At 40.1% G+C, this 25,281-nt stretch overlaps 7 protein-coding genes across 11 annotated transcripts in view; 4 read left to right on the forward strand and 3 right to left on the reverse strand.

The window, feature by feature from the left end:
* Positions 1-105: 105 nt before the first annotated feature.
* pak2b (p21 protein (Cdc42/Rac)-activated kinase 2b) lies at positions 106-6,692 on the forward strand. Its single transcript, XM_077607688.1, has 15 exons — positions 106-348; positions 1,585-1,976; positions 2,040-2,146; positions 2,562-2,712; positions 2,787-2,818; positions 3,297-3,410; positions 3,488-3,620; positions 3,691-3,754; positions 4,615-4,663; positions 4,755-4,867; positions 4,939-5,056; positions 5,133-5,232; positions 5,315-5,511; positions 5,772-5,909; positions 6,016-6,692. The coding sequence occupies exons 2-15, from the start codon at positions 1,787-1,789 to the stop codon at positions 6,100-6,102; spliced, it is 1,593 nt and encodes a 530-aa protein (XP_077463814.1). The 5' UTR covers positions 106-348; positions 1,585-1,786; the 3' UTR covers positions 6,103-6,692.
* A 504-nt stretch (positions 6,693-7,196) lies between these two features.
* Positions 7,197-9,414, forward strand: rpp21 (ribonuclease P subunit p21). Its single transcript, XM_077608176.1, has 5 exons — positions 7,197-7,387; positions 7,474-7,574; positions 8,246-8,328; positions 8,428-8,559; positions 9,131-9,414. Exons 1-5 carry the CDS (start codon positions 7,331-7,333, stop codon positions 9,223-9,225), a joined length of 468 nt encoding a protein of 155 aa, XP_077464302.1. The 5' UTR covers positions 7,197-7,330; the 3' UTR covers positions 9,226-9,414.
* Positions 9,415-9,420: 6 nt separating this feature from the next.
* aqp12 (aquaporin 12) lies at positions 9,421-11,185 on the reverse strand. Its single transcript, XM_077608175.1, has 3 exons — positions 10,511-11,185; positions 9,714-9,830; positions 9,421-9,628 (listed from the first exon to the last, which is right to left on the reverse strand). Exons 1-3 carry the CDS (start codon positions 11,103-11,105, stop codon positions 9,504-9,506), a joined length of 837 nt encoding a protein of 278 aa, XP_077464301.1. The 5' UTR covers positions 11,106-11,185; the 3' UTR covers positions 9,421-9,503.
* A 792-nt stretch (positions 11,186-11,977) lies between these two features.
* On the forward strand, positions 11,978-18,577 carry LOC144079278 (nucleotide sugar transporter SLC35D2-like). The gene is made up of 12 exons (XM_077607947.1): positions 11,978-12,243; positions 12,407-12,440; positions 12,535-12,621; positions 12,706-12,773; positions 13,537-13,608; positions 13,679-13,747; positions 14,672-14,774; positions 15,163-15,255; positions 15,445-15,512; positions 16,570-16,648; positions 17,729-17,811; positions 17,885-18,577. Exons 1-12 carry the CDS (start codon positions 12,134-12,136, stop codon positions 17,985-17,987), a joined length of 969 nt encoding a protein of 322 aa, XP_077464073.1. The 5' UTR covers positions 11,978-12,133; the 3' UTR covers positions 17,988-18,577.
* An 885-nt stretch (positions 18,578-19,462) lies between these two features.
* LOC144079049 (uncharacterized) overlaps positions 19,463-25,281 on the forward strand; it is a 22,367-nt gene continuing 16,548 nt past the window's right edge. For 3 of the 5 annotated variants that reach the window (XR_013301396.1, XR_013301398.1, XR_013301397.1), the window contains exon 1: positions 19,463-19,900. The gene's annotated coding sequence lies outside the window, so the exon portion shown is untranslated. The remainder of the gene's footprint in view (positions 19,901-25,281) is intronic. The other 2 variants (XM_077607585.1, XR_013301395.1) reach the window with 2 other exon arrangements.
* On the reverse strand, positions 19,594-23,151 carry LOC144079048 (transmembrane protein 205). Its single transcript, XM_077607584.1, has 4 exons — positions 22,952-23,151; positions 22,474-22,660; positions 21,317-21,480; positions 19,594-20,864 (listed from the first exon to the last, which is right to left on the reverse strand). Exons 2-4 carry the CDS (start codon positions 22,571-22,573, stop codon positions 20,562-20,564), a joined length of 567 nt encoding a protein of 188 aa, XP_077463710.1. The 5' UTR covers positions 22,574-22,660; positions 22,952-23,151; the 3' UTR covers positions 19,594-20,561.
* LOC144079359 (transcription factor 7-like 1-A) overlaps positions 23,625-25,281 on the reverse strand; it is a 3,459-nt gene continuing 1,802 nt past the window's right edge. The window contains exons 2-7 of the mRNA XM_077608069.1: positions 25,145-25,200; positions 24,966-25,067; positions 24,730-24,889; positions 24,560-24,667; positions 24,401-24,458; positions 23,625-23,949 (exon numbers count right to left, since the gene is read on the reverse strand). Coding sequence (XP_077464195.1) covers positions 23,849-23,949; positions 24,401-24,458; positions 24,560-24,667; positions 24,730-24,889; positions 24,966-25,067; positions 25,145-25,200 — 585 coding nt within the window. The 3' untranslated portion in view covers positions 23,625-23,848. The remainder of the gene's footprint in view (positions 23,950-24,400; positions 24,459-24,559; positions 24,668-24,729; positions 24,890-24,965; positions 25,068-25,144; positions 25,201-25,281) is intronic.

Raw genomic sequence — 25,281 nt, forward strand, 5'->3', positions numbered from 1 at the left:
AGTAAGATGTTGGAAATTAACTAAATTGTATTGGCTTTCAATTATATACTGGAAAAAAAAATGTTAAAGTACAGTTACAAAGTGTACTTAGTTACTTCCCACCACTAGTCGCTAGTTCCGCTTCCCCCTTCTCGCCATAGCGGAATTCTCATCGAACGGCCCCAAAAGACAGAAGCAGCAGAAAAAGTTGCCTTGTACATAGCTATCATTTAAAAAAAAAACTATTCTTTTTAACGACTGATCTTCAAATGAAGTTCCGTATTTTTTTCGGCCTTGGTGACATATTTTAAATCGGCGAGGGACTTCCAGGAGTTCTCTTCACGTTTTAACTGCCGTGGAAGCTCTCCGGTGAGAAAGTGGCGAGAAGCCGGATGTTCGGACGGCTAGCTAACCGGGGCCATTCCCCCCTTTGGAAAAAATAATATTAATTTTCCTATTTATTCGCCGTTATTTTACTATACTAAGTTGTCGAAGAGGAGTCCCCGTTAGCCGCGTACTAACCCGTTCTCAGTGGTGATTGAGTGGAAATGCTAACGTTAGCTCCCGCTAGCCGCCCCTGTTGTACAGTAAATCACGAAGGGCCCATATTAGCCCGATAGGCCTTCGAAGTAAATACTTGTACACTTGAAAATACTACGTTCATTCATATGTGTAAAAAGAAAGTTTTAATCAGGTATTCAAACAAATGAGAGATTTTTCCGTTATCTAATTCGAAGTTATGTGAGCAAACGTTGCCTCATTGTTATTCTTCCTGGGCTGGCCTGCTACAATGTCTTTATAAAGTACATTAGACACAGTACCCACCATTTAAGAGGTTTTCAAGACATAAATGAGTGTAATTGCTTATTAAGAGACGTTCACAGAGATATTTTTTTTATCCGGTTGGTATAATTCCTGGCACTGCTTTTTCACCTACTCGCATTTTTAATGTAAATACAAAAATGGACAAAAATCTATTGTACACGTACAGACAAACTAGTTAAAACCGCTCTAAAATAGTTTCAAAACATAAAGGGAAAGACAACACTTTTACCATTTCCATCCCAGCGGAAAGAATCAATTTAAATGAATTGAAAAACACAATTATATTTTCTGATATGGCATAGTGGAGAAAAACGTCAATAGAACCTAGTTAACCAAGTTACCAGGCATTTCTTGTCTTCCCCTTCACACTCTATCACTTGTGCTTGAATTAAACAATCTTTATGTACTTGGATCTTATTTGTAATATAGTTTTATTTCTTTCACTTTAATTATATTCCTTATAATAATCCCAATACGCTTTAATTAGCCTTTTCAGGTATGAGTATTTTATTGTGTTGTATTTGGGTTCATTTGTTGACAGTTATTGTAATTTAAGTGCTATTGTGCTCTTGAAGCAGTGAAGGTATTTTTCTGGTATCTATTTTATTGTCACCTAGACTGGCTCCCTTTTTAATGTATTGTTATGAATCTGCAGAAGAAAAAAAATTCCATCTTGGAATCTCAGAAAGTGCTGATTTGATTTATAGAAATAACTCCCCAAGTTATTTAACAGGCTCCAAACGTCACCTCACCCTATTTATTGTTTTTTCCTCGTTATAGCTCTTCCTTCCTCCATCCCCCCCGATCCCCCCAACCCCCCACGGCACATCCTGCAGCGGTTCGGTTCATGAGCACACGTGTGCTTCATGCTGATGTGATCCTCCCTCTCTGCTTGCCGCCCTGTCCGTCCTGCCCCCTCCCCGACCCCGCCCCCCTCCTCATCCGCTGCCGAAACCACAAAAAACAAACTCTCGCGTGAGCGATGTGCGACAACGGCGACCCCGAGGACAAGCCCCCAGCGCCGCCGGTTCGGATGAGCAGCACCATCTTCAGTACCAGCTCCAGCAAAGACTCGTTGGCGGCGAACCACAGCTCCAAGCCGCTACCGTCGGTGCCCGAAGAAAGAAAGCCCCGTAGCAAGATCATCTCCATCTTTTCCGGCGCGGAGAAAGGTGAGCGCAAGTAGATTTTCAAGAGGGGTTAGTTTGGGATTTTACAATGTTTGCCACTTTCAGGCGGAAGAAAAAAAGATCGAGACAAAGAGCGACCGGAGATTTCGCCGCCCTCCGATTTTGAGCACACCATACATGTTGGCTTCGATGCCGTCACCGGAGAGTTCACTGTGAGTAGGATATTTCTTCTTCGGAGTCGTATTAGAACTGGTTTTTGATTGACAAACACTCACTCGTTATACCTTACAGCACAGGTGTCAAAGTGCGGCCCGCCGGCTCATTTTGTGCAACCCGAGATAGTAAATGATGAGTGCTGACTTTCGGTTTTATGATCAAATTCAAATGAAGATTATAGACGTATAGGGAATATTTCTTGTATTTCCCCTTTTTAAATTAATAATTGCAGATTTGTGCTAATTTGAATGTCAAAAAATGATTTATCGATCAGCACAATAGGAAAAGCTGTCATTTCCTTAATCGATTAATTTTTGGGAGCCTAGTTGGAAGACTAAACGGCCCTCCGGGTGAAATCGAAACTGACGTGGCCCCTGACAAAAAAATGAGTTTGACTCTCCTGCCTTACAGGGTATGCCGGAGCAGTGGGCTCGGCTACTTCAGACCTCCAACATTACTAAGTCGGAGCAGAAGAAGAACCCGCAGGCCGTGCTCGACGTTCTCAAATTTTACGACTCGACGGGCAACGGGCGGCAGAAGTACCTCAGCTTCTCGTCTTCTGGTGAGACGAGCCATCCTTATTCGCAGTAGGCTCTGAAAAGTTGTTAAGCACTTATCATTTTTATTCGTTAACAGAAAAAGAAGCTTTCACTCCAGGGCCACAGTCTGTAAGTACATGACAACTTTTGTTTTGAAGGTGAATGTGTGGAGACAAGGAATAGATATTCCCTATTTTCTGGAATTCTGGAAGAATAAGATGTCCTAGTCAAAAATAAGTCCTAACAAATTATCCATGCCAGTCTCCTTGGTCGGTCTGTGTGAAATAACATTTAAGAACATGTATATTTCTATATTTTTGCCATTATATAAATCAGACCGGAGTATAAGTCGCAGGCCCCAAAAATTGGAAGAAAAAAAAGGCTACTTATCATCTGATATCTGTCTTCTGTTGGCCAAAATGTGCATTCCAAAGTATCTATGGTTATACTCTCAATTTAAGACGTAAAATGTTGATAGAAAACTTTATATTCTTTAGCGATATATATCGTACAGCAATACCCTAAATATTTTGGACATATTTTGCCGTGAATCGCACCTGGTGTGTTAGCTATTATAACATTGTTCGTCTCCCTCTTTGTATTCTAGCCAGTCAAAAAGGGGGCGGAACCCGCATCTCCGACTGTCAAAGACATTGATGATGACGATGATGACGAAGCCCCGCCTCCCATCGTGGCTCCTAGACCGGAACACACCAAAAGCGTAAGATTTCACCCACATTTGTCTGATTTCAAAATGTCGCCAGTGTTATTATATAATGTTTTGTTTTGCGTTTCCAGGTGTACACGCGCTCCGTCATTGATCCCCTGCCCGCGCCTACACCGAGCACGGAGGGCGACGCGGCGTCCAAGGCTGCCGACAGACAGAAGAAGAAGGGCAAGATGTCAGACGAGGAGATCATGGACAAACTGAGTAAATGTCATTCTCGCTTGTCACGCTGTAAAAAAAAAAATGTTTCACAAGCTTTTCTCTGCTCTCTCAGGAACAATCGTCAGCATTGGCGACCCCAAAAAGAAATACACAAGATATGAGAAAATTGGACAGGGGTAAGTTGTGGACGAGTGGCGTCAGCTTGCCATAAATTATTATTTTTATAGACGACGAATCAGCAATCATTTTTCGACTAATCAACTCATTTAGAAATTATGTTAAAATTAGGCAGCTGCCCAAATTTGGACTATGAATACAGTGTCACTGTGACATTGTTACCCAAAGCAAAATCATGGCTAGTAATGAATGGTTACTGCAATTAATTAGATTAGATTAAACTTTATTCATCCCGTACTCGGGGAAATTCCCTTTGTTGCAGTAGCAAAAAGGCGAAAACACAGACACAGAAAAATACATTGTAGACCTATGTAAAACAGATAATAGTATACGTTAGTAAAAATAGTAAATACATACACAAAATATACATATCTATATACATGTATATATAAACAGCAAAACTGAGATAAAAAGACTAATATACAGTAATCCCTCGAATATCGCAGTTAATGTAGACCAGACATGGCCGCGATAATCGAAAAATCGCGAAGTAGGGTCACCCCTTTTATAACTACCTTTTTTTTTTTTTTCTTCAGTGCTGAGTCCTAGTAGCAAGAGTGGCTTCCGCTTATGAGTTTCAGCGTGGATTTTCACATTTTTATGAACTTAAAAAAATAGTAATAATTAATAGCAGAAAAAATCACAAAGTGAAGTCGCGATAACTGAGGGAAACTGTAGTCAATATACATGTGTATATATATATAAATACCCATAAACAGTGAACATAATGATAGTAACCAATATTGAAATTCAATTTATTGTTCAAGAGACATTGCTGCCCTAAAAAAGTTCACATTTAATCATTTGATACACCTTTTTGAAGCATCCTCATTGATTTTTTGTTGGTCTGCTCCTGCAGAGCTTCTGGAACAGTCTTCACTGCCATTGACGTTGCCACAGGACAAGAGGTAAATCGAGCAAATAAACCGATTTCTGACTGAATGTCATACAAACCCATAAAGGGACAGGTAATCAATCACCTGGATTATCTGTGTCTAGGTTGCCATCAAACAGATCAACCTTCAGAAGCAGCCCAAGAAGGAGCTGATCATCAATGAAATCCTCGTGATGAAGGAGCTCAAGAACCCCAACATTGTCAACTTCCTGGACAGGTGGCACCAACGAGGAATCACGGAAGCGTTCCAAACAAAGAGCATGTCATGTAATACACTGCGTCTTTCAGTTTCCTGATGGGGGAGGAGCTATTTGTGGTGATGGAGTACCTGGCGGGCGGCTCGCTCACCGACGTGGTCACCGAAACGTGCATGGACGAAGCCCAAATAGCCGCCGTCTGCCGAGAGGTTTGCCGACGAAAGCCCGCCGCGGATAAGATCGGTCGCTCCGTACCAACGGCCGCGTCCCGTCTTTGTTTGACAGTGTTTGCAAGCGTTGGAATTCCTGCACGCCAACCAGGTCATCCACAGAGACATTAAAAGCGACAACGTGCTGCTCGGCATGGACGGTTCCGTTAAGCTGAGTGAGTGGTTGGAAAGTGGATGACGTGAAAAATGGCGGTCAACGGTTCACGCGTAAACAAACGGCATTTCCTCCCTCCGCAGCCGACTTTGGCTTCTGCGCCCAGATCACCCCGGAACAGAGCAAGCGCAGCACCATGGTGGGCACGCCCTACTGGATGGCCCCCGAGGTGGTGACCCGTAAAGCCTACGGGCCCAAAGTGGACATCTGGTCGCTGGGCATCATGGCCATCGAGATGGTGGAGGGAGAGCCTCCCTACCTTAATGAGAACCCCCTACGAGTGGGTTAACTTTATTTCCACAAAATCTCATCTGTACCATATATATATATATATATATATATATATATATATATATATATATATATATATATATATATATATATATATATATATATATATATATATATATATATATATATATACACACACACAATTGTGTGTTTTTTTCCCTCTCAAAATATAAGTTGTTGCAAAAATTCACTTTTCTTGTTCCCCAAAATATGCCAAATCTTCCTTAACACAATTTGTTTTCCCTTCAGGCGTTGTATCTGATCGCCACCAACGGGACTCCCGAGCTCCAGAACCCCGAGAAGCTGTCGCCCGTCTTCCGAGACTTCCTCAACCGATGCCTGGAGATGGACGTGGAGAAGCGAGGCGGCGGCAAAGAGCTCCTACAGGTCACTCGCCGCTTTCCTCTTCCAAACGGCTTTTCTTATCACGCTATTATTTATCAACAAGCCAGTTCATTTGACCTAGTTTTTCTTTTTTTTTTCTTGCACGCAGCATCCCTTCCTGAAGCTAGCCAAGCCTCTGTCCAGCCTCACGCCGCTCATCCTGGCCGCCAAGGAGGCCATGAAAGGCAATCGTTGAGACCCCACACGTCCATATACAGTTTAGAATTTGTGCCAGACAGAAAGGCTGAGTTAAAAAAAATAGAAGAAAAAAGTCACTGTGAAGACCAAAAAAAACATCAAAGACACATATACATCATCCATCCGCTGTCCATATGAAGTCTCAGACAGACTCTGGTTAGGAATGGACTTGTATTTAATGAAGAAGACGCCTCGTTCTAGTTCCTAGTCTTGTTGTTTTTAATCAACTGCCTTAAACAAATGCAAGTGTTGCCTAATGTATTGTTGAATTTTGTTTTTGTTTTTTGTCTCTCTTGTGATTTTTCCTACCTTTTTGTAATTTGACCTTTCTCTGCTCTGTCAGTGTCTTTTTAGTTGTTTTTTTATACTTGAATCTCTGTCTCGTTCAACTAGTTCACTCGACTGTTTTTATAGGAAACATTTCAAGAGCACCACGGTGTCTTTCTGATCATTTCACATGCACATGACAGAGCTACTGTACCACGTTAGTCCCTTGATAGCTGAGGTGCACCTTACGGGCAAGTTCATTTTACATGGACAGGGTTTATATTTTCTTCTCAATTGTTGATATTAAAAGTGGAAACATTATTTTTGGTTTGACTCATGGATTGTTCTGGTACTCCTTAACTCTTTTTCTACTGTTAATTGGATGATGTCCAATCCATTTGAATTCTACTCTCCCACTTCAAATCAACTAGTGATAAACTTAAATTTAATTTTAATTTTACAGTAGGGTGGTTCTGTAAGAAACATAATAACACTATGCTTGTATAAAAACGAATTGAAATAATGACAAACCTACACAAAAATATATATTTTTTAAATTAAATATATCTGTCAATTTTTTTCTCTGAAGCAAAAAACTGACTTTTGGGGTGACTTGCTCATTAAATTAAAAGATACAAGTTTTTTTCCCCAAATATTGCAATGCCCCGTAATAATTTAAAAAAAGATTTTGTCATTTTCTGAACCGCTTTATCCTGCACAAAAGTACAGAATAAAAAAGTATATTCTTGTACAAGTTTTGTCCTTAAATATTTCCAGCCTTATTCTGAAGTTTCTACACCATTCCTAGTTTGATTTTGCGCTTTATTTTGAAAATAAATACCCGGAAGCAGATGGAACGACGAAGAGGAAGAAAAAAAACAACTGAGGTTAAACGAACAATGCAAAGATAAAGCCTTCAATTCGCCACCTTTATTTAATTTTGGCAGTATTTACTTATAATGGCAGGAAATATAAAGGACAAAGAAGCGTATTTACGACTCAATTATCTCTACCAGGTGAGTGGAAAAATATCTGAACAGACATGGCTATGTTCTAACGCCATTGGGAACGTTTTATTAAACATTTTTGGGGATTTTGACAGGCTGCTCATTGCGTTTTGTCGCAAAATCCCGAAAACGTGGAGTTGGCTCGTTTCTACTGCTTTACCCAACGGACGGTAGCGAAACGTCTTGTTCTTCGACAGTAAGTTAGCTTATAGTTAGCCCTTTTACCATGATACGCTCGTTTTATTTCAAGGGCGCTGTGATGAATGTCATTACTTCCTGTAAATACTATTTACTTTTATTTAACCCACCAAGTAAATGATTTTATTTTTTTGTTGTGTAATAGTGGGTATTTAATCAGTGTTGGTACAATTTCAGCCACTCTAATTGGAGAATTTTGTTTCGTGCTGATATCATTAATAGTCATAATCACAAGCACCTGTGTTTGAGTCTATAATTTAATAATGTTTCTTTCTTGAATTTTTATTTTCCGCAAAACAATCCAAATGTACAAGTTTGTCCCTGAAAATGAGTTTCCTCCTAAAATATTCCAAAAAAAAAATGTCATAAATGAAAAACATGAATGTGGTCCAATACATTTTTTGTGAAAAATTCAAACCTTTTGACTTAAAAGTTTTTAATCAACCTTTTCCTCAGAATTGTTCAGAAAATATAGACTGAACTACCTCACTCAAATTTTTTTTGTCTTAAAATTACATTTTAATGTAACCTCACGAAACATTTTTTTGACTTAAATGTGCTCCAGCAACCCCAATACAAATTACGAATTTTCCAAATGGGAAATATAAACTTTTTTGTTTACCTCATCCAATTATTTTCTCCCAAATGTTCCAATCTGAAATTTTGCAGAGATCACTCCATCAAAAGAACAATCTGCAAGAAGTGTTACGCCCTGCTCATCCCAGGTGTAACAGCGACCACCAGACAACGACGTATGTCGCATTCCCAAATAGAATTCAACTCCTATTCTGTCTCTGCCATTAAAAACATTAACGATAGTATGTTTATTCCCAAATCATCATGTCTGCTAGGGAAAAAGGGCAAGAGACATTTGACCGTGATGCGCTGTCTCAGCTGTAAATGTACCAAATCACTCCTCAACAACCCGGATTATTGCTTGTGGCAAGACCGTCCGGAGTCTCAACTACAACAAAAACAACCAGGTAATAGAAAATGAGTTGATGTGCGTCACAAATTATTATGTGTGTCAATACCACCTTTTTTGCACTATTTTTCCCCCTTCTATTACTAAATCAATGCATTAAACAGTACATTGTAAAATAATACCGTTACACATTGCTTAACTACATTAGTGCCTACCTGGAATGGATAGAAAATGAATCAATTCTATTACTTGCGACCTAAAGTTTTTTCCTTTGATCAATTTCGTATCAATTTAGTACATTAGCTTAGCTTGTGTGCTAATCACTTATTGTAGCAGACGACTTGGCTCTTCTTCGGCGCAGACGCTCGTAACCGGTGGCCATCTTGGAAAGGGCAACATCGCTGCTTCTTTTAAAGTGGCTTGTGTTACTGGCGGCTATCTTGCAAAGTGGGACGGAGGATTGGAAACTAAAGCTCATATATTGTGCAGCATAAATTCTTAGAAGTCGTTTGATAGCAATGTTAGCATTTTAGTGCTGAATCGGGGTCCCCTTTGTTATAGTATCAGTGCAACACTACTAATTAATATTCAGGAACCTGAAACACTTGATTTTTATTTTCCATCTACAGATGGTGATTCTTCTGGTAAAAGTCAGCCCCCAAAGCCCAAACCGAACCAGCTGGATTGTTCCAAAACCAACACAAGTTCTGCTACTATGACGTAAACAAGTTCGTGAACTTTTGGTTTGTTTGTTTTTTTGCTGTGTTATGATGGGGAAAAAGTCTGCAAATGTATTTATTGGAATACATTTAGGCGATCCTATCCATCATGTCTGATCAAAAGGTACGTTTAGTAAGTTTTTGTCCAAAAATTCAGCATCCTTGCCTGACATAAATACATTATGATTCTGTGATTTGTTTTATCAAATTTATTTTTTTGAAAACATAGATGCAGAAATTAATTTGGGCATTTGTCTACCATGAAATTGAAAAGCATCACGGTTCATTTCTTCTTTTCCTTTTCCCCTCCTTTGCGCGCCCGCAAACGCGTCTTGTGAAAATAGAGCAGGTTCTTGGCAAAGAATCGCGGGATGTGACCCATGTACAAGAGGAGGGCCACCATCATGCCTAGAAGCCAAACACAAAGATTTTTTTAGACACGTCTAGCGCCCTCGATGGCTAGCCAATGAGTTAAAAACTGAGTGCAGTTTACCCATGATGGGGGCCAGCCAGTAGACCGCCGCGTACTCGCCGAAAGTGAAGCCGCTGCAGTTGAACGTGAGCCCGTAAGCTAGCGACGGGTTCACGTAAGCTGACGTGTGACTTTTGCCTGAAAACAGACAAATATGGGTGCTTGTTAGTTCGCTAAAAATTACACAAGAAATCTTTATTTGAAGTTTAAGACTCTTTGTTTTGTTTTTTGTTTTTTACCTGACAAATGGCTTACTTTCTCCAAAGAAAATACCCTTAAAAATGCTAGTTTTCTTAATACTGTAGCTAAAAATAAACAACTTTTTGAAACTAAAAATTAATCTTTTGTTTCTCTTTTTCTCTTCTTGAAAACATGCTTATTAAAAAGTACAAGTTTTGTAAAACATTTGACTGCTTCAAAATTATGAGCTTTTAGAGAAAATGCAAAATTAGTAAAACTTTTTCCCCTTATCAAAAATATTTTGTTCTTGAAAGATAAGACCGTTTACTAATATAAAACTTTTTAACCCTTTTTTAATTCTGAAAATTTTCCCACAAACAGGTTTTCTGACGTGCAATTTTCCATTTCTCAAAAACATATTTTTCCACTGCCCCCCCAAATCAATTTTTCTCAGAAATTAGATTTTTAGTCATAGTAATTTTTCATATTTTTTCCCCTAAAATGTTTTTTTTAAATTTAGAAATGATGTAATAATAATCGGAAATAGGCCGTTTTTGTTGTTGTTGATAAATGATGTGCTGTCACCCACCCACTTGAAATGCATGGGATGTCTTCTTAAAAAAAAATCTCCCACATACCCACATGTGACAGGAAGGTGAGCAGTAGGGCTCCGAGCGGCACCCGTATAAATGCCGTCCTCCTTCTTAAGATGAGGTGCACCACGTGGAAGAAGAACGCGCACACCCCCTCGGTGATGAAGCCCTGCAAGGGTGACACCAGCAGCGACGTGCTGCACTCACTGGCCATCAAGTTCTTGATCATGTGCATATCGGTCAGCTCCAAGCTCCAGTAGTACTCTGCCGCCACGATAGCCAGCTGCGCCCCCAAAAATTGGCAGAGCACCGCCAGGACGGTGGCCAGTGCCGTGGCGTCCAGCTGGAGGAACCTCTTGACGCTCAAACAAGGGTTCCCCGAAAAGTCGCCGGAGACGGCGCCGTGGACCAGCAGCACCGCCAACAAAATGGTCAGCGTCACATCCGGGCCCAAGCCCCCGGCCCACTCGCCCACCTCCACAATGGTTTGCACCTCCAGCCGGCACGCCACCAGCGCGAAGGACGATGCCAGCTCGGAGAGGAAGGCCAACCGGGGCCACCTTTTCACCGGAGCCCGCAGCATCGCCGCGAGGGCCATGCATGCCAGAAAGTAGCCCAGAGACGCGTTGAGTCCCGACATGTTCGATCGGGCTTCCCTCTGTTCTGACGACGTGGCGCACACGAAGTAACGTGCTTCTTATCTGACACGGCGAGCCACCAGCATCTGCCAAAATACACACGGGCTTTTTGTACAAGGTCAGGTCAGTGAGCAGGTCACTAAATTACCTTCCAAAAACCAAAATTGAGCAATTTCTCGGATAGGTATTTATAAAAACCAGCTCAACAGTATTTTCTAATGTATCCACACTCGATAGTACTGGGGGTAAAAAGTATATACTCTCAATCCTTTCATTTGCAACTAAAAAATATTTCAACGCTCCGGAAAACAGCGACATCTAGTGGTAATCATTGTTTAATAGAATGTTTGGCCTGTTCAATAAGAAAATGAATTGATTTTAAAGATGAACTTAAATACTCGTGCACGATTAGATAACATGGGGAAGGGATGTAAATAGTTTTATACCTATGTTGTGCAGGGTTAAAAATCAACAGGATGCAAAAAATAGAAGTAAAATCTCAAACGTTTACATCTGTCATTAGAATAGACAGTTAAAAATATATAAGAATAAAAATATACATGGATGAAAAGCAAAAGTCCTTAAAATTGTGTGTTTTTTTCCTCATCTCGAGAACTCTATTCTCATAAATCCCCAGTCCTCCAGCAGAGAAGACGAATTGAGAGGCGTTCACTAGTAATTTCCGACTCGGCGAGGGATAATTATAATTTCGACACCACATGAAGGCATCATGAGATCACATGTGCCTGCAAAGCAGGAAAAGCGAGTAGTTTAGGCGGAAGTTACAGGGTGTAAAAATTGGGTTAAACCCGAATTGTAGACAAATCACAACAGTTATACTTTGTGTGTTTCTGGTATACTCAACGAATATGTAAAAAAAAAAAAAGCTTAATTTTAATGTCCCTTGAAATAATCGGCGCAATCTCAAGAGTCGGTGTGCGCATGCGCAAACCCCGGTGGAGGCAGCGAAGTGAATGGCAGGGCGGCCGAAGCCGACGCTCTAACAGAGCGGAATGACAACTCGTCGGGAATGGCGGACAAACCTCCGACGGTGTACTTAAAACTGCTCACCGCCGGCTTTTACGCAATTTGCTCCTTCCTTCTCGTCGTCGTGAACAAGAGCGTGCTCACCAGCTACAGGTAGGCCGGCGTCGAAAACTAAAGCTAAATGGTTAGCCAACTTAGCGCAAGGTAACTTGAATGTAGTCGTTTAAATAGCCGCCTCTCACCCTCACACGGTGTGACTTTTGGGCGCATTTTTGAGACAAAATTTCTCTGAATTTCGCTCTCTTTTGCGTTCTAGCTTCCCTTCGTCGATATGCGTTGGAATTGGCCAAGTGAGTTTCGCAAGCGTTTATTTTTAAGCAAGTTTCATTGAGGTTGGGGCTGACATGCAGCTGTTTGTCTTCCAATGTGTGTGTGTGTGCGCAGATGTTGGCAACAGTGGTTGTCCTGTGGGTGGGCAAGGCTGCGAGGGTGATCACCTTCCCAGACTTGGACGAGAATATACCTGGCAAGGTAAAGACCACCTGTACAATGAGTGTTTACACTTTATATTTGCACCTCCACATAAAGTTGTGTCCTTTATTTTTTTGTTTTTAGACATTTCCTCTACCTCTCCTGTATGTAGGCAATCAAATTTGTGGTCTGGTTGGAACCAAAAGGCTCAAGTAAGTTATTTTATTAGTGGTAGGGTGACCACAAATGATTATTTTTAATAAGTATCATCACTAAGGATGTGAGTCACCAATCTAATGGTGAAATGTCTGCCAAATTTGATTTAAAGGGAAATATGACACCGTATAAATGAACTTCATTGGAAAGATGTATTCAAGTAGGTAAACTAACTGCTAAAGTTCTAATTATGAAGGGAATAATGTTTGACATTTCAAATGCCGGACACATGTTACAAAAAACATCCATATCTCGAGGTCACCAATATGTATTTTTTTTTTTTAAGTATATTGTAGCTGAATTGTCGATCTTGAAATCTCAAAATTTGCCACTATTCAATAGCAGCCAGCTTTTATGAACCGTTTATAGGACAATTTTGGGTAATGTGTGGGCCAAAGTTGCATAATTAATATTAAAATTGTGGCCTGTATGTAGATGCCGGGTCTCTTTTTTTGTCATTAATCCTGATTTATATATTTTATGGATAAATACAATTAAAAGTGAATGAAAAAAAACACGACTAATACAATTAAAACACACAAGCCGTATTTAACACTGCCTTTTCTTGATGTCAGTAGATGTCCAGTTCATTTAAACTGGGAAGACTGGCTGGGAATACTCACCTTTTAGTGGATATTGAATGGCTACCTTTCCCAGTCCTATTAAAGTTAAACAAGTGCCCTTGTAAAAGGCAAACTCATGGATTGCTTTAATTGAAATGTATCCATTTATTTCATGTTTCTATGGTGTTTCCTCTAGCTTGCCAATGTTTACCGTGCTCAGGAGGTTCTCCATCTTGTTTACAATGATGGCTGAGGGATTCCTGCTCAAGTAAGATCTTTGTCGCACAACTCGGCAGTGGGGATTGGCTTTCATGTGGTGTCATTTGTCTGTTTGACAGGAAGAAATTCTCCAAGTCGGTTCAGCTGACAGTATTTACGATGATACTCGGGGCCTTCATTGCTGCGAGGCGAGTTTTTTTTCTTTTTCAAAACTACATCCTGTTCCAGGTGTCCTGGTTCTTAGTCACACCCCACTTAGAGAACAATGCCATCCTTTAAACATTAAAATCTCGTATTTGGAATTCCAAAAATCAGCTTTTACTTTGGAGAAAAACTGAAAACATCGCTGCCTTCTATTTTTGACAGCATACGGATCAAAGTCAAACTCAATCCATTTGATATGTTGTATGCAGGCAAAATGAAATGACAACAATTGAGCAGGATTGTTCCACAGAATGAGGAAGTAGGCTGAGTTGCTCCTATCTTAAATATTTCAAAAATTCAGCCCTGGGTTTGCGAGCCATTTTGAATTATTAACTAAAAATAACAGTTTGTAAATAAACCTTAAAACGTGGGCTAGTCAGTCGAAAGGTGCACTCAGCTCAAACATTGCAAAAAGAAAGTCAGCTGTGACATACTTAATCAACCATATGTATAAATATATTCTATGTATTTTTTTATCTGGGCTTTTTACACTTATTAAAGATAACACACGCATAACGTGGACACTTTTGCATTGAAGAAATCTCAAGGGACACCCATCTGAATTTTTTTATTTTAAAACTATGTCGCCTATATTAACAATTGTCATTCTCATGAAGGTTTTATCAGCAAGAATCACATAAACCTCCAAAATTATTCCAAAATCTAATTTTTCACACTGACTTAATGTCACCAAAAGTTGATGTCTGCCTGACCGTGGTTGGGAAACACTGCGTTAGAGTCACTTTAACTGGAAATAGTGCACAATTATGACTTGTTGAAAATTCTTTTGGTGGTTTCAAGAATGACAGCAGGCGTTTTTCAGGGTGTTGATGGTGCTACAGATTGTTTTTTTTTTCAACGAATGCGCCGTTTTAACATTTTGTGTCTTCCTCATTGTGTCTCTATAGCGCAGACATGTCTTTTGACTTGCAAGGCTACGTTTTCCTCCTGCTCAACGACGTGCTCACGGCGGCGAATGGCGCGTACGTCAAGCAAAAATTGGAGGCCAAGGTACGCGCTGGCGACTGCGTGAATAGCGCTCATTGTTGGAAGGGGGCTGTTTTTTCGAATCGGGCGCCGCGGAGCTGACCTGCCCTTCAATGTCTGCTTTCAAGGAACTTAGTGCGTGCTTTGACTGGATATGTCATTGCGTTTACATTTTTATCAACAATGTTTATTTTGGGTCAGAGGTGTCCAAACCTTTTTAAGAAAACAACTTGAAATCAAGTGGCATTAAACCTCGCAGTTCTGGGGTCGGGGGTTCCATCCCCGTTCGGTCCTTACTGTGGGGAGTTTGCATGGTTTTCCGGGCTTGCGTGGGTTTTCTCCGGGTACTCCGTTTGTTTTTTTTGTTTTTTCCACACATGCCCAAAACATGTCTCTCCTCTATCTTTTACAGGAGCTGGGCAAATATGGATTGCTATATTATAATGCATTATTTATGATCCTCCCCACTCTGCTGTTGGCTCACTTGACCGGCGAATTGCAGAAGGTAAGCCGAGAGTGAAACGCCGAGGCTTTGGAGTGACCTGCTTGTCCATGCGCTCGCTGTCTTAAGTTCCCGTTTGAGGCCCCCGTCGTCAGAAAGACACAAAGCTACCATTATGTACTTGACAAGAACTCCCTATACGTGTCGCTCCTTCCACAGACTGTGCAGTTTCAAAATGTTTTCTCTTAACAGGCTATCGAATACGACGGCTGGTCGGACATGCTCTTCCTCGTGCAATTCTTCATGTCCTGCGTGATGGGGTAAGAAAAATGTACGAGGGTTGTTCAGTTCGGTTTTTTTCTTGCAGCCGATGCAGAATGTCCCTATGCGGACTTTTTGACTTCCAATGGGATTTTTTTTTCACAATTTTTTTTTTGCTCAGACAAATTCGAGGCCGATTGATACCCACGTTTTTCAACCAGTACAAATCATGTAACTAGGAAATGACAAATCATATTTTTTTGTATTATAGTGAGCTCTGGCTGCACCTCAAAAAATGCTCTGTTCACAAATATTACCATATTTTTCGGACTATAGGTCGCACCAACAAAATACAGTCTTCCCTCGATTATTGCCAATTCACTTCTTTGTGATTTTTTTTCCTCTGTTAATTATTTATATATATATATATATATATATATATATATTTTTTTTTTTAAAGTTCATAAAAATGTGAAAATTCACGCTAAACTCGCAAGCGGAAGCCACTCCCCTCTCTTCTGCTTGCTACTAGGACTCAGCACTGAAGAACAATTTTTTTTTTAATTTATTTACTTATTTTTAAGTTCATAAATGTGAAAATCTACACTGAAACTCCTAAGCGGAAGCCACGCTTACTATTAGGACTCGGCACTGAAGAGGAAAAAAAAGGTAGTTATGATATGGGTGAGCCTACTTTGCGATTTTTCAATTATCTGGGCCATGTCTGGTCTACATTCACCGCGATGTTCGAGGGATTACTGTAATGCACAATGAAAAGGAAAAAAATATATAAATCACACTTTTGGGAGGGCAGTTTTTTCATTTTTCTTAGAAACCAAGAACACATGCGTTAAAGTAACAATAGTAAAATGGAGAAAAATGGGCAAATTAGGTATCTGTTAAGACAAGATTTTTAGACAATTATAGCCTCAAATAAAACCCCAACACAATAGGCCGTCATGCTCAGAGAGGGAAAAAAAGCATACGATGAAATCTGATCCATTCCAATACTTCCAAAAATAGCCGGCAGCCCTCGCTTGATGCTAAAATGACAGCATTGATCTTTTTTTTCCCCCTCTCCTATCAAGTGCCCTGACATTTTGTGTTTTTGCGCAGGTTTGTCCTCATGTACTCTGTTGTTTTGTGTACACATTACAACTCTGCACTGACCACCACCATCGTGGGCTGCCTCAAGGTGAGTGATAATCTAAGGTAAACCTCTCTTTAAATCCATATATAATGTAAAAAAGGGAGCTTGACACCCCTTAGACGGGTTATTAGGCTAGTACACGGGACATATTTAGGTCCATGCTCAACTAGCGCAGGCTTTTTAGGCATAAATCCACAAACATTACACGCAAATGTATGCAATCTAGCTCAGTTTAAAAGGAAGTCTTTTGCATAGGCTAATGTTTCCAGCACTAATTGATTGGAACTGAATTTTGCCACACATGAATATCTTGTATAACTTTAGATGTCTGAAAGCGACGTTGACAGTGTATGTAATTTGCGCCGAGGGACGTAAGGTGAATTTTCTGGACAGAAATACTCTTGACCTTATAGTAATAATTACACTATTTATATAAAAATACCCACTGGGAGCAACTTTATTTAAAGAGTACGTATTTGGGGATTTTTTTTGTGTGGAGAGTTGTCACCTTAAATGTATCTACTATAACAAACCATAGGGGGGACTGCTTTTTTTCACCCTGTTATAACACTTGGAAGAATTTATATTACCAATTTTGTCATACGCAGCTGGGTATGATGACAATTAGGCTTTTGTCGAGTCAATGATAATGAGAAAGCCTATGTCCGATTATCATATTTCTCCATTGTAAAAGCAGTGCTACCGCATTTACTCGCGTATAAGCCGCACCCTGAAAATTGCCTTAAAATGGTTGAATTTTACAAATTCTCGTATATAAGCCGCCCTGTGATTCACAATTTTCACCTCCATATTCATGGTTTAAATAGGGAGTACAAATGTGTTACTGTGAAGGGAAAATCTTAAGAAAAATTATCACACGTGCTATTTCTGAGATGGTATAAATCAAAAGCACATTAATAGGGTCAATATCATAAGAAAGTTAATATGCCTGTCTTTGTAAATGCAAAATATCAAATTTTACAATTTGCTGCCATTGACAGTGGTGGATGTCCAATCCATTTGAAACTGGGAGGTCTCCAAGTTCAATTGGATGAGACGTCCATCGTCGACAGCAGCGCTGAAATGTTAAAACTAACCCCCCTGTACCCACCTGCCATTTTGTAGAACGTCCTGGTGACATACATTGGAATTATGTTCCTGGGCGACTACATCTTTTCCTGGACCAACTTCATCGGTTTGAACATAAGGTATGGAATATTTTCAGCCCAAGCCGCAGCAAAAACTCAATTGCTCCGTCTTTTTTTTTTTTTACGCCGGCAGCATCGCGGCCAGCTTGGTGTATTCCTACATAACTCTGCGTGAGGAACCCAGCAAGGCGGGCGAAAACACTAAAATGGAGATCAAGGGCAAGGTTGTCGTATGACACTGGATTCTTTTTGTTGTTATAATCTTGTATTTATGCGCCAGGAGGAAACGACCGGTCAAAACGAAACAAATACAGTTAGGATATTTTTTTAAACGATGGTAGTTTTGTACTTTTACGTCGTGAGAAGGGAAACAAATATTTATGGGACTTGATAGACTTTTCACAGACATAAAGACACACATGAGCTGTTACTTTGACCTTTTAGCAGTTTACAGGGAATGTATCGAGGATGCCTTCAACGCCATGTCTTTTTCGGTGCACTCTACCTTATTTTTGCACATGCACTATTACAGCATCGGGATAGGGTGGGGGGGAAAAGCAGTTTATGCTCGGGTAGCGCTACGAAATTCTTTTGTTACACGTTAGTGCACTTAACTGGGCGACCAACTCTGTACCGCCAATGAGAGAGAGTTTTGTACTTAATGGGTGAACTACAATTTTCATGTTTGCTATGTCTTTTGTTTTTATTACTACATTTTGGTTAGAAAAAAAATCATTTTGAGTCAAGTTTTTTTTTTTTTTTTTTTTTTACCAAGGAAAAAAAATGTTACATTTGTTCCTGCCATCGAATTAAAAGATGAGCCATATCTTTTTCCAGCTAGCTGTGATTGATTGATTTTCATTTATCAACTGTTTTAAGATGATGATGGGTGGAAAAAAAGGTTCAAAACAGTCACTTTTGCCAACTTCTTTGGCTTTTTTTTATTAAACAAACAAGTACAAATTACACCAAGTAAAGATTGAATTTCCAAAGTCGGTGTCTACTTTGATTACAGTCCGTAACATGCTGTCCACCAAATAAGATAGGAAGTCCCTCACACTGAGAAAATGACGTCATGTTTTCCTGAGCATTGCACAGAAGATATCATTCATTGCCATTAACAAAAAAAAACAAGTTAAAGTGAAGCTAAACATGGTTAAATTCACAAAGACGTGATGTAATCACACTAAAAACACCAAAACCTTACACATCTAAATAATGGCTGAATTGCATTGTCTTTGCATTGTTTTTCTGTGCACTCCACAAAAAAACACACACACAAACCAAGTTTGTAGTTTTTATATTTCCTTATGATGGGCCGATTTTACCATTTATCAAATCCTTCAGCAGGGGTTCCCAAAAATCACAAAAATAAAATTTTATGTCTATTTTTTTTAATGTTTCACTTATTACAAGACACCCCCATGTTTCTATTTTTACATTTCAATCATCAGTTACTACAAAATAGATGGTGTGTGTATATATATATATATATATATATATATATGTGTGTATATATATATATGTATATATATATATGTATATGTGTATATATATATGTATATATATATATATTATGTATATATATATATATATGTATGTATATATATATGTATGTATATATATATATATATATATATATGTATGTATATATATATATATATATATATATGTACACGTATACATATACACACAAGTTATGCCAATTCAAAGGGTTTGCAGTGGGTGTGGCTTTTCACAGGCAGTTTAACCAATGATGTTTCTGCTGAAGTAATAGCACCTGGCTGCAATCAATTGATTACACTTGCAAGATACCAGACTTGTTTGGTAAAGGAGTTTGCATTTTGGCAAAAACATCATCTGATGTCATATCCTTTTTTTCTGTTGTGGATTTTGTGATGCCATGAATTAAAGACAGGTAGTAATGGCAAAGAAGAATGATGATCTACTTTGTGATGTGGAATTCTACTGCCAGCCCAAATTGACAGAACTTGGTAGGAGTGATGTTTTTTTGTGTGGAGGAAGATGGCTACTTAGTATTTCTTAAGCTACAATACATGGGCATCAGTCAAAAGAATGAGAAGAAAGGAGTAAGAACCAAAAATGCTTCAGTGATTATTTGCTCTCCCGGATGTGTGTCATCAAAATGGTAAGTTGTTTTTTTGTTATTTCTATTTTAGCTTGACTCCTGTTAAAATTGGAAAATGCAGTTTTGTTGGTTGAAATGTTTTTTTTGCAGTTTTCTGGCCAATGTTTGTTTTTCTTTCATTTGCATTTAAATCAATTCATTTTCTGCCATTGACAGCAACAGATGTCCAATCCATTTGAAGTGGGAGGGCTTGCAAAAAATTTATATACTATGCAAATATACAGGCTGGGGAAGTTAACTATTTTTAACAAATTTTAATCACTCATTAGCAAAGACAAAAGACTCCAGCTATCACTCCTCTTTTTATAATTAAAATTAGATTTAGCTCTAGTCTTATTCTGAAAAAGTAAAAAAAAAAAAAAAAAAAAAATTACGCTTGTCCAAATCACCATTAGGTTTTAACCCAGCAAAAAAATCCATGGATGCTAAACTCATTTGCTGCCAATGACAGTGATAGATGTCCAATCCGTTTGAAGTGGGAGGGTTGGCAGCGAATGAATGCTTGACAAAAACACATTTCAAATGGATGGACGGACGTCTACATATGATGAAGCAAAATTGGTTGTCCCATGTTTTCTTCTGCCATCGTAGAGGGGGGGAAAGGACATATACTGAATTATAACTTACATAAGAATGTGGTGGTGCCGGGCGGCTGTTTGAATTATAGCGTGCTGAGGTTCTCCGCCATGTAACTGAGGCTATAGAAGTTGCAGGCCAAGCAGCACACGTTGCACAGGGACGACAACAGCCGGTAGAGGCGCAGTCGCCCGCTCAGATGACGGTACTTGGCGTCCGAATCGCGCAGTTTGGCGTACGCCTCGCGGTTGGACGACAGGCCGATGTCTTGTCCCAGCCCGCACGCTTGCTCCACCAAGTGCATGTCGGCCATGATCTCCGAGGTCATCTGGCCGAACCACTGGGCGTTGACGGCCGCCACCGTCACCGACACGAAGAAGATGAAAATCTGGCGAGGGGGTGGGAAAGAGTTGCTTTTAAAACCCGCTGGAGTGGATGGGAATCGTCATTGTTGGCCATGGAAAATCTATCAAATGAACGTTTTGGGGAGTTCGGGGATCGCTTGCAGTTCATTTTTGATATTTCCTGTTAACTTAATGCCATTACCAGTCCAGTTCCTATTCATCAATCAACTGTTTGTTGATTTTATGACTTTTTTCCTATTGATTTTGGGGCATTTATGGGTTACTTTTTTGTCATTGGGCGTCCAATCAATGTTGATACTGAGGGGGCAAATGAACAAATGAGACTGCAAATACAAAAGTGAGCCAAGTGCACGTACTCAATCGAAAAAGTTGTAGTTTTATGGTGACTCTGCACATGAAGTTTGAATGAGTTACAATGTGTCTGTCGGGCAGAAGAAGCCCGCCGGGGGGGGGCTGCATGGTGTAGAAAACCCACCTGGAATGCCTCTCGCTCGTCCAGCAAGTCGCTAGGATGGTACACGGCATATATTGTGAGGTTAAAGAAGGCGCAGGCAGAACCCAGGTGAAGATAAAACGGGACCAGGCGGCTCTGAATGAAGGCGTACGTGTGTCGGTTCAGGTGGTTGTCCATCACAAAGCCTGTTGGAACACCGGTTCAGATTTGTGCTTTTAAAAGAAGCTCCAATAACTTGATGCCAATTAGTTTTCTGAGCCCACTATGGAAAAACCACAAATTTCCTCATCTGACGGGCAAGGGGAGCATCAAGCCATTATTTGTGATGTATAACCTTTGCTCCACTTTCTCCGTGATAGTTGTCACTAACAATCCAGGACACACCTTCACCTTGCTAGATAAGCACGTGGCATGATTGTATTGAATGAATAAATGAGGGAGTCAAAAATGTGCTTTCTTTGATATCCCCTTTTATTTTGGGGTGGAAAAATAGATGTGTATATAAATACGTTGTTATCCTTCATCTTAGGTTGTTGATTGGCTCATAAAGTGAAGGAAATGGCTCAGAATACATTTTTATGTGTATGTATATATATATGTTTATACATGTACTCACATGTATGGTGGGTGTGGGTTTTCTCTGGGTACTCCAATTTTCTCCCACATCCCAAAAACAGTGTAGGCTGGCTGAAGCAGTTCAGAAAATGAATGAATGAATTAATTAAAATGATCCTTTTTTTGTATATCGCGGAATATGTGTGGGAAATACTAATACTACTTCAATTGGATGGCTCATCTCTTGCGGCCCCCCAGAGAACCAGCCGGGCTGGTGTGGGGGATTTTCTAACAGTTAGTTAACCTTCGGTATTTTACCACTTAATAGTGTCATGCAACAACTTACTTTTGTCTTCCACCCTTGGCTCGCCCAACCACACCCCCTTAATACCTGCAAACTGGCCCTCTGGGGGGGGCCCGTGTACCGCCACAACCCCCCCAAAGTCAGCCCCTGTTCATAATGGTTAATTTAAAAGACATTTTCACCTGCGGGCCAAATGGTCATTACTTTTTAGAGGCCAGCAGGAACTAGTTTTGCAAAAAAATCCAACTTTGAGGTGAAACCGGTCAATCGTTCAAAGTGGCTTGTGAGTGTATAGGTTTTATGTGGGTGTGGTACCAACTTGAAATGAAGGTAACCCAAATCTGCATTCCCCAATAAGTGGAGAGGAGCAAGAGTTGGGCCATCTTGATGGTGAAGGAGGGCTCCTGGTCGGTGGCCATTCTTGTTCCTTGGCCACCCTCGCTTGGGTGGGGGCGTTGTCCAAATCCCCCCGGGAGTGTCGTTCAGTCAAGCCTTTTGCCGTAAAGCTGTTCGGGAGACATGTCAAATTTGAAACATTTAGACAATCCCAAAGTCATCTTGTCAAATAGCCCATAAGGCTTTTGTCAGGGAAATTAGCATTGCGCGGCTAACCATTGCTAGCCTAGGTTACAACGTTTTAAATGACAAACTAGAAGCGCAGCCAAGAAACGAAACGACAGGTTATAAACGTCACGTACACGCTGAAATATTGACACGCGAGAAGTCACAAGTGCGGCGCAAGGTTAAAACTCCACACAAAATGTAACATGAGCATTAAAAAAGTTCATTATTTCTACCTGAGTGACCGATTGCGAGGATTAATCGAAAGCTGGACGAGTTGCGTTGACAGAACACCTGAGCGGACAATCCGCGTGTATTACTCCCCTGCAACAAACTGGTTTAACCGAGATTGGAGCCGGCACGCCAAGAAAAGTAGTTGAACAGTAACAACACTTGCGTTTCAAGGACTATTTTGCCACTTGACATGTCATCTGCTTGAGTGTTTGGGAGGCAACAACGACAGAGGTCACGCCTCCTTTCCGTAAATTCCTTTTTACAATTCCCACCTTGTCCTTGAACGCACCTTCCATAGTTTTAGCTCATAGTATTTTGAAAACTGACAGTTACTTTTATTTGTGATCCTATTAACCTATGAGGATACATTTTTTTCAATACCTGCTTATAGAATCCGTTTTACCACACACACAAAATCATTTTATCCACCTCCCCGATCACTTTAGTTTTTTTATTAATAAAAATACAATTAAAACTTAATGCATTGTATAAAAGGGATGGACATGGTCATTCTTTCACTAATCTGGTGTCTCGCAAATGCCAGGTTTCCGGTCAGCTAAAGAGAAACCACTTTTGGCTAAACTTTTTAGCTCAGTTGGAACAAAAAACAACACCCACTGTTCCTCCTGGTGGAATAATTTAGACACCCCGATGTAAATAGACGGCACACCATAATCAGGGTTGACCTGAGGTTTATTTAAAAAGGTTTAATAAAAATAAATCACCCCAATCCATTAAGATATTTTTCACCAACATTAAAAAATCACAATAAATTGTACAGTACACATCACGTACAATGTAAAATATCAAGGAGCATATAAGTTTGTCAAAGAGCAAGTTGATCAAAGAGCATAAAAGTTAAAAAAGAGCAAGTTATTCAAAGAGCATAAAAGTGGTAATCATTTGCAGTCTGCTTGGACGCCACTAAAGAAACACAGCATGTTGCAGGTGGAGGATGTGGAGGGCAAGTGGGGTGGCATGGGAATCTCGGGAGATGATGCTGCAAACGCAAATGAAAAACAAACATTACAAGACGACTTGAAACAATTTGAGGACATCCAATGTGCTGTTCTGCTTTTAATAAGGTCATAATTTTTTTTTATTGACACAGCGGTTAGAAGTAGCCATCGCACGATTTGGCATGTGTGTCGAGTCTGCGTCTCTGACTCGGCCGAGTATCAATCCGATGCCTTGGATATGTTTAAAGGAAGGAAAAAAATAGTACATCCAAATGCCTTTTTTTTCCAAATTTAAACATAAACCCATCAAAAACATTCACGGAAGCCAAAATCAAAACTCAATGAAACAACTGTTTCTTTTCCAATCTGGCTAACTGTTGCATAAAAAAAACAGTATCACCAAAGAAAACAAAGACATAAAAGAACATTGTCAACTACTATCCACCTAGATTGAACGTGATGAAAAAAAATAATAAAAATGAGAAAACATACCGGTTAGACTATTGTTAGGAGAATCTTCGTTGCTCCGCTTTCTCTTCTTCGTTTTGCCCTGGAACAAAGTCGTATGGACAAAATCATTGGCATGCACAAAGAGGTCTATACTTCACTGACTGCCATAAAGTTCAATAACAATAATTACAGTATACTCACATAGTTATCTCTGCATGACCAACCGGGGTACTGAATGGAGTGGATCTTACTGAGCCGCTCCGATTCGGCAAAATATTTTTCCTGCTCATCCGTTGTCAGCTCCTTCCACTGCGAACATAATCATCGTGTCAGCACGGTTCAAAATGACGTACATTTTTACCGACATTCACCATCTGTCCGAGGATTCGATTGATGGAGGCGCTGTCCTTCCCGCTGTGTTTGGCCTTCTGTATAGGCCGCTGCTCCTTCATGTAGACCATGAAGGCGTTCGGGGGCTTTTTTATGTACCGTCCTTTGGTTTCCGAGGACTTGGGATGTGGCCTTCTATGACTGGTAATTAAAAGAAAACATGCGTCACACGCCATCTTTGCATGTGATGAGAGACATTTCAACAGAGGATGCTTACTTTGGTACGGAATACGGTTTTTGGGGAGGAGTAGGAGGCGGGGTGAGATTAGGGGGGACGAAAAAGCAATCCATTGGGAGCTCATAGAAGACTTGTTCATGGCTGTACACACAAACACATCGGAGGTAAGAGAACATAAATCATGTGTAAAGGAAGAAACAACCAAAATGACTACTTACCTAACCCCAACTGGCATTTGGCTCGTCGTCATCATTTCAGCAGTGTTGACCTGCAACTAAACAACAAAAACATGGTTTACCAACCCGCTTGTTGTTATTAGTTTATCCGTCAATGGTAGTTGGTAAGAATAGTATGT

The sequence above is a fragment of the Stigmatopora argus genome, chromosome 8 (genome assembly GCF_051989625.1).
Source record: "Stigmatopora argus isolate UIUO_Sarg chromosome 8, RoL_Sarg_1.0, whole genome shotgun sequence".
NCBI lineage: Eukaryota > Metazoa > Chordata > Actinopteri > Syngnathiformes > Syngnathidae > Stigmatopora > Stigmatopora argus.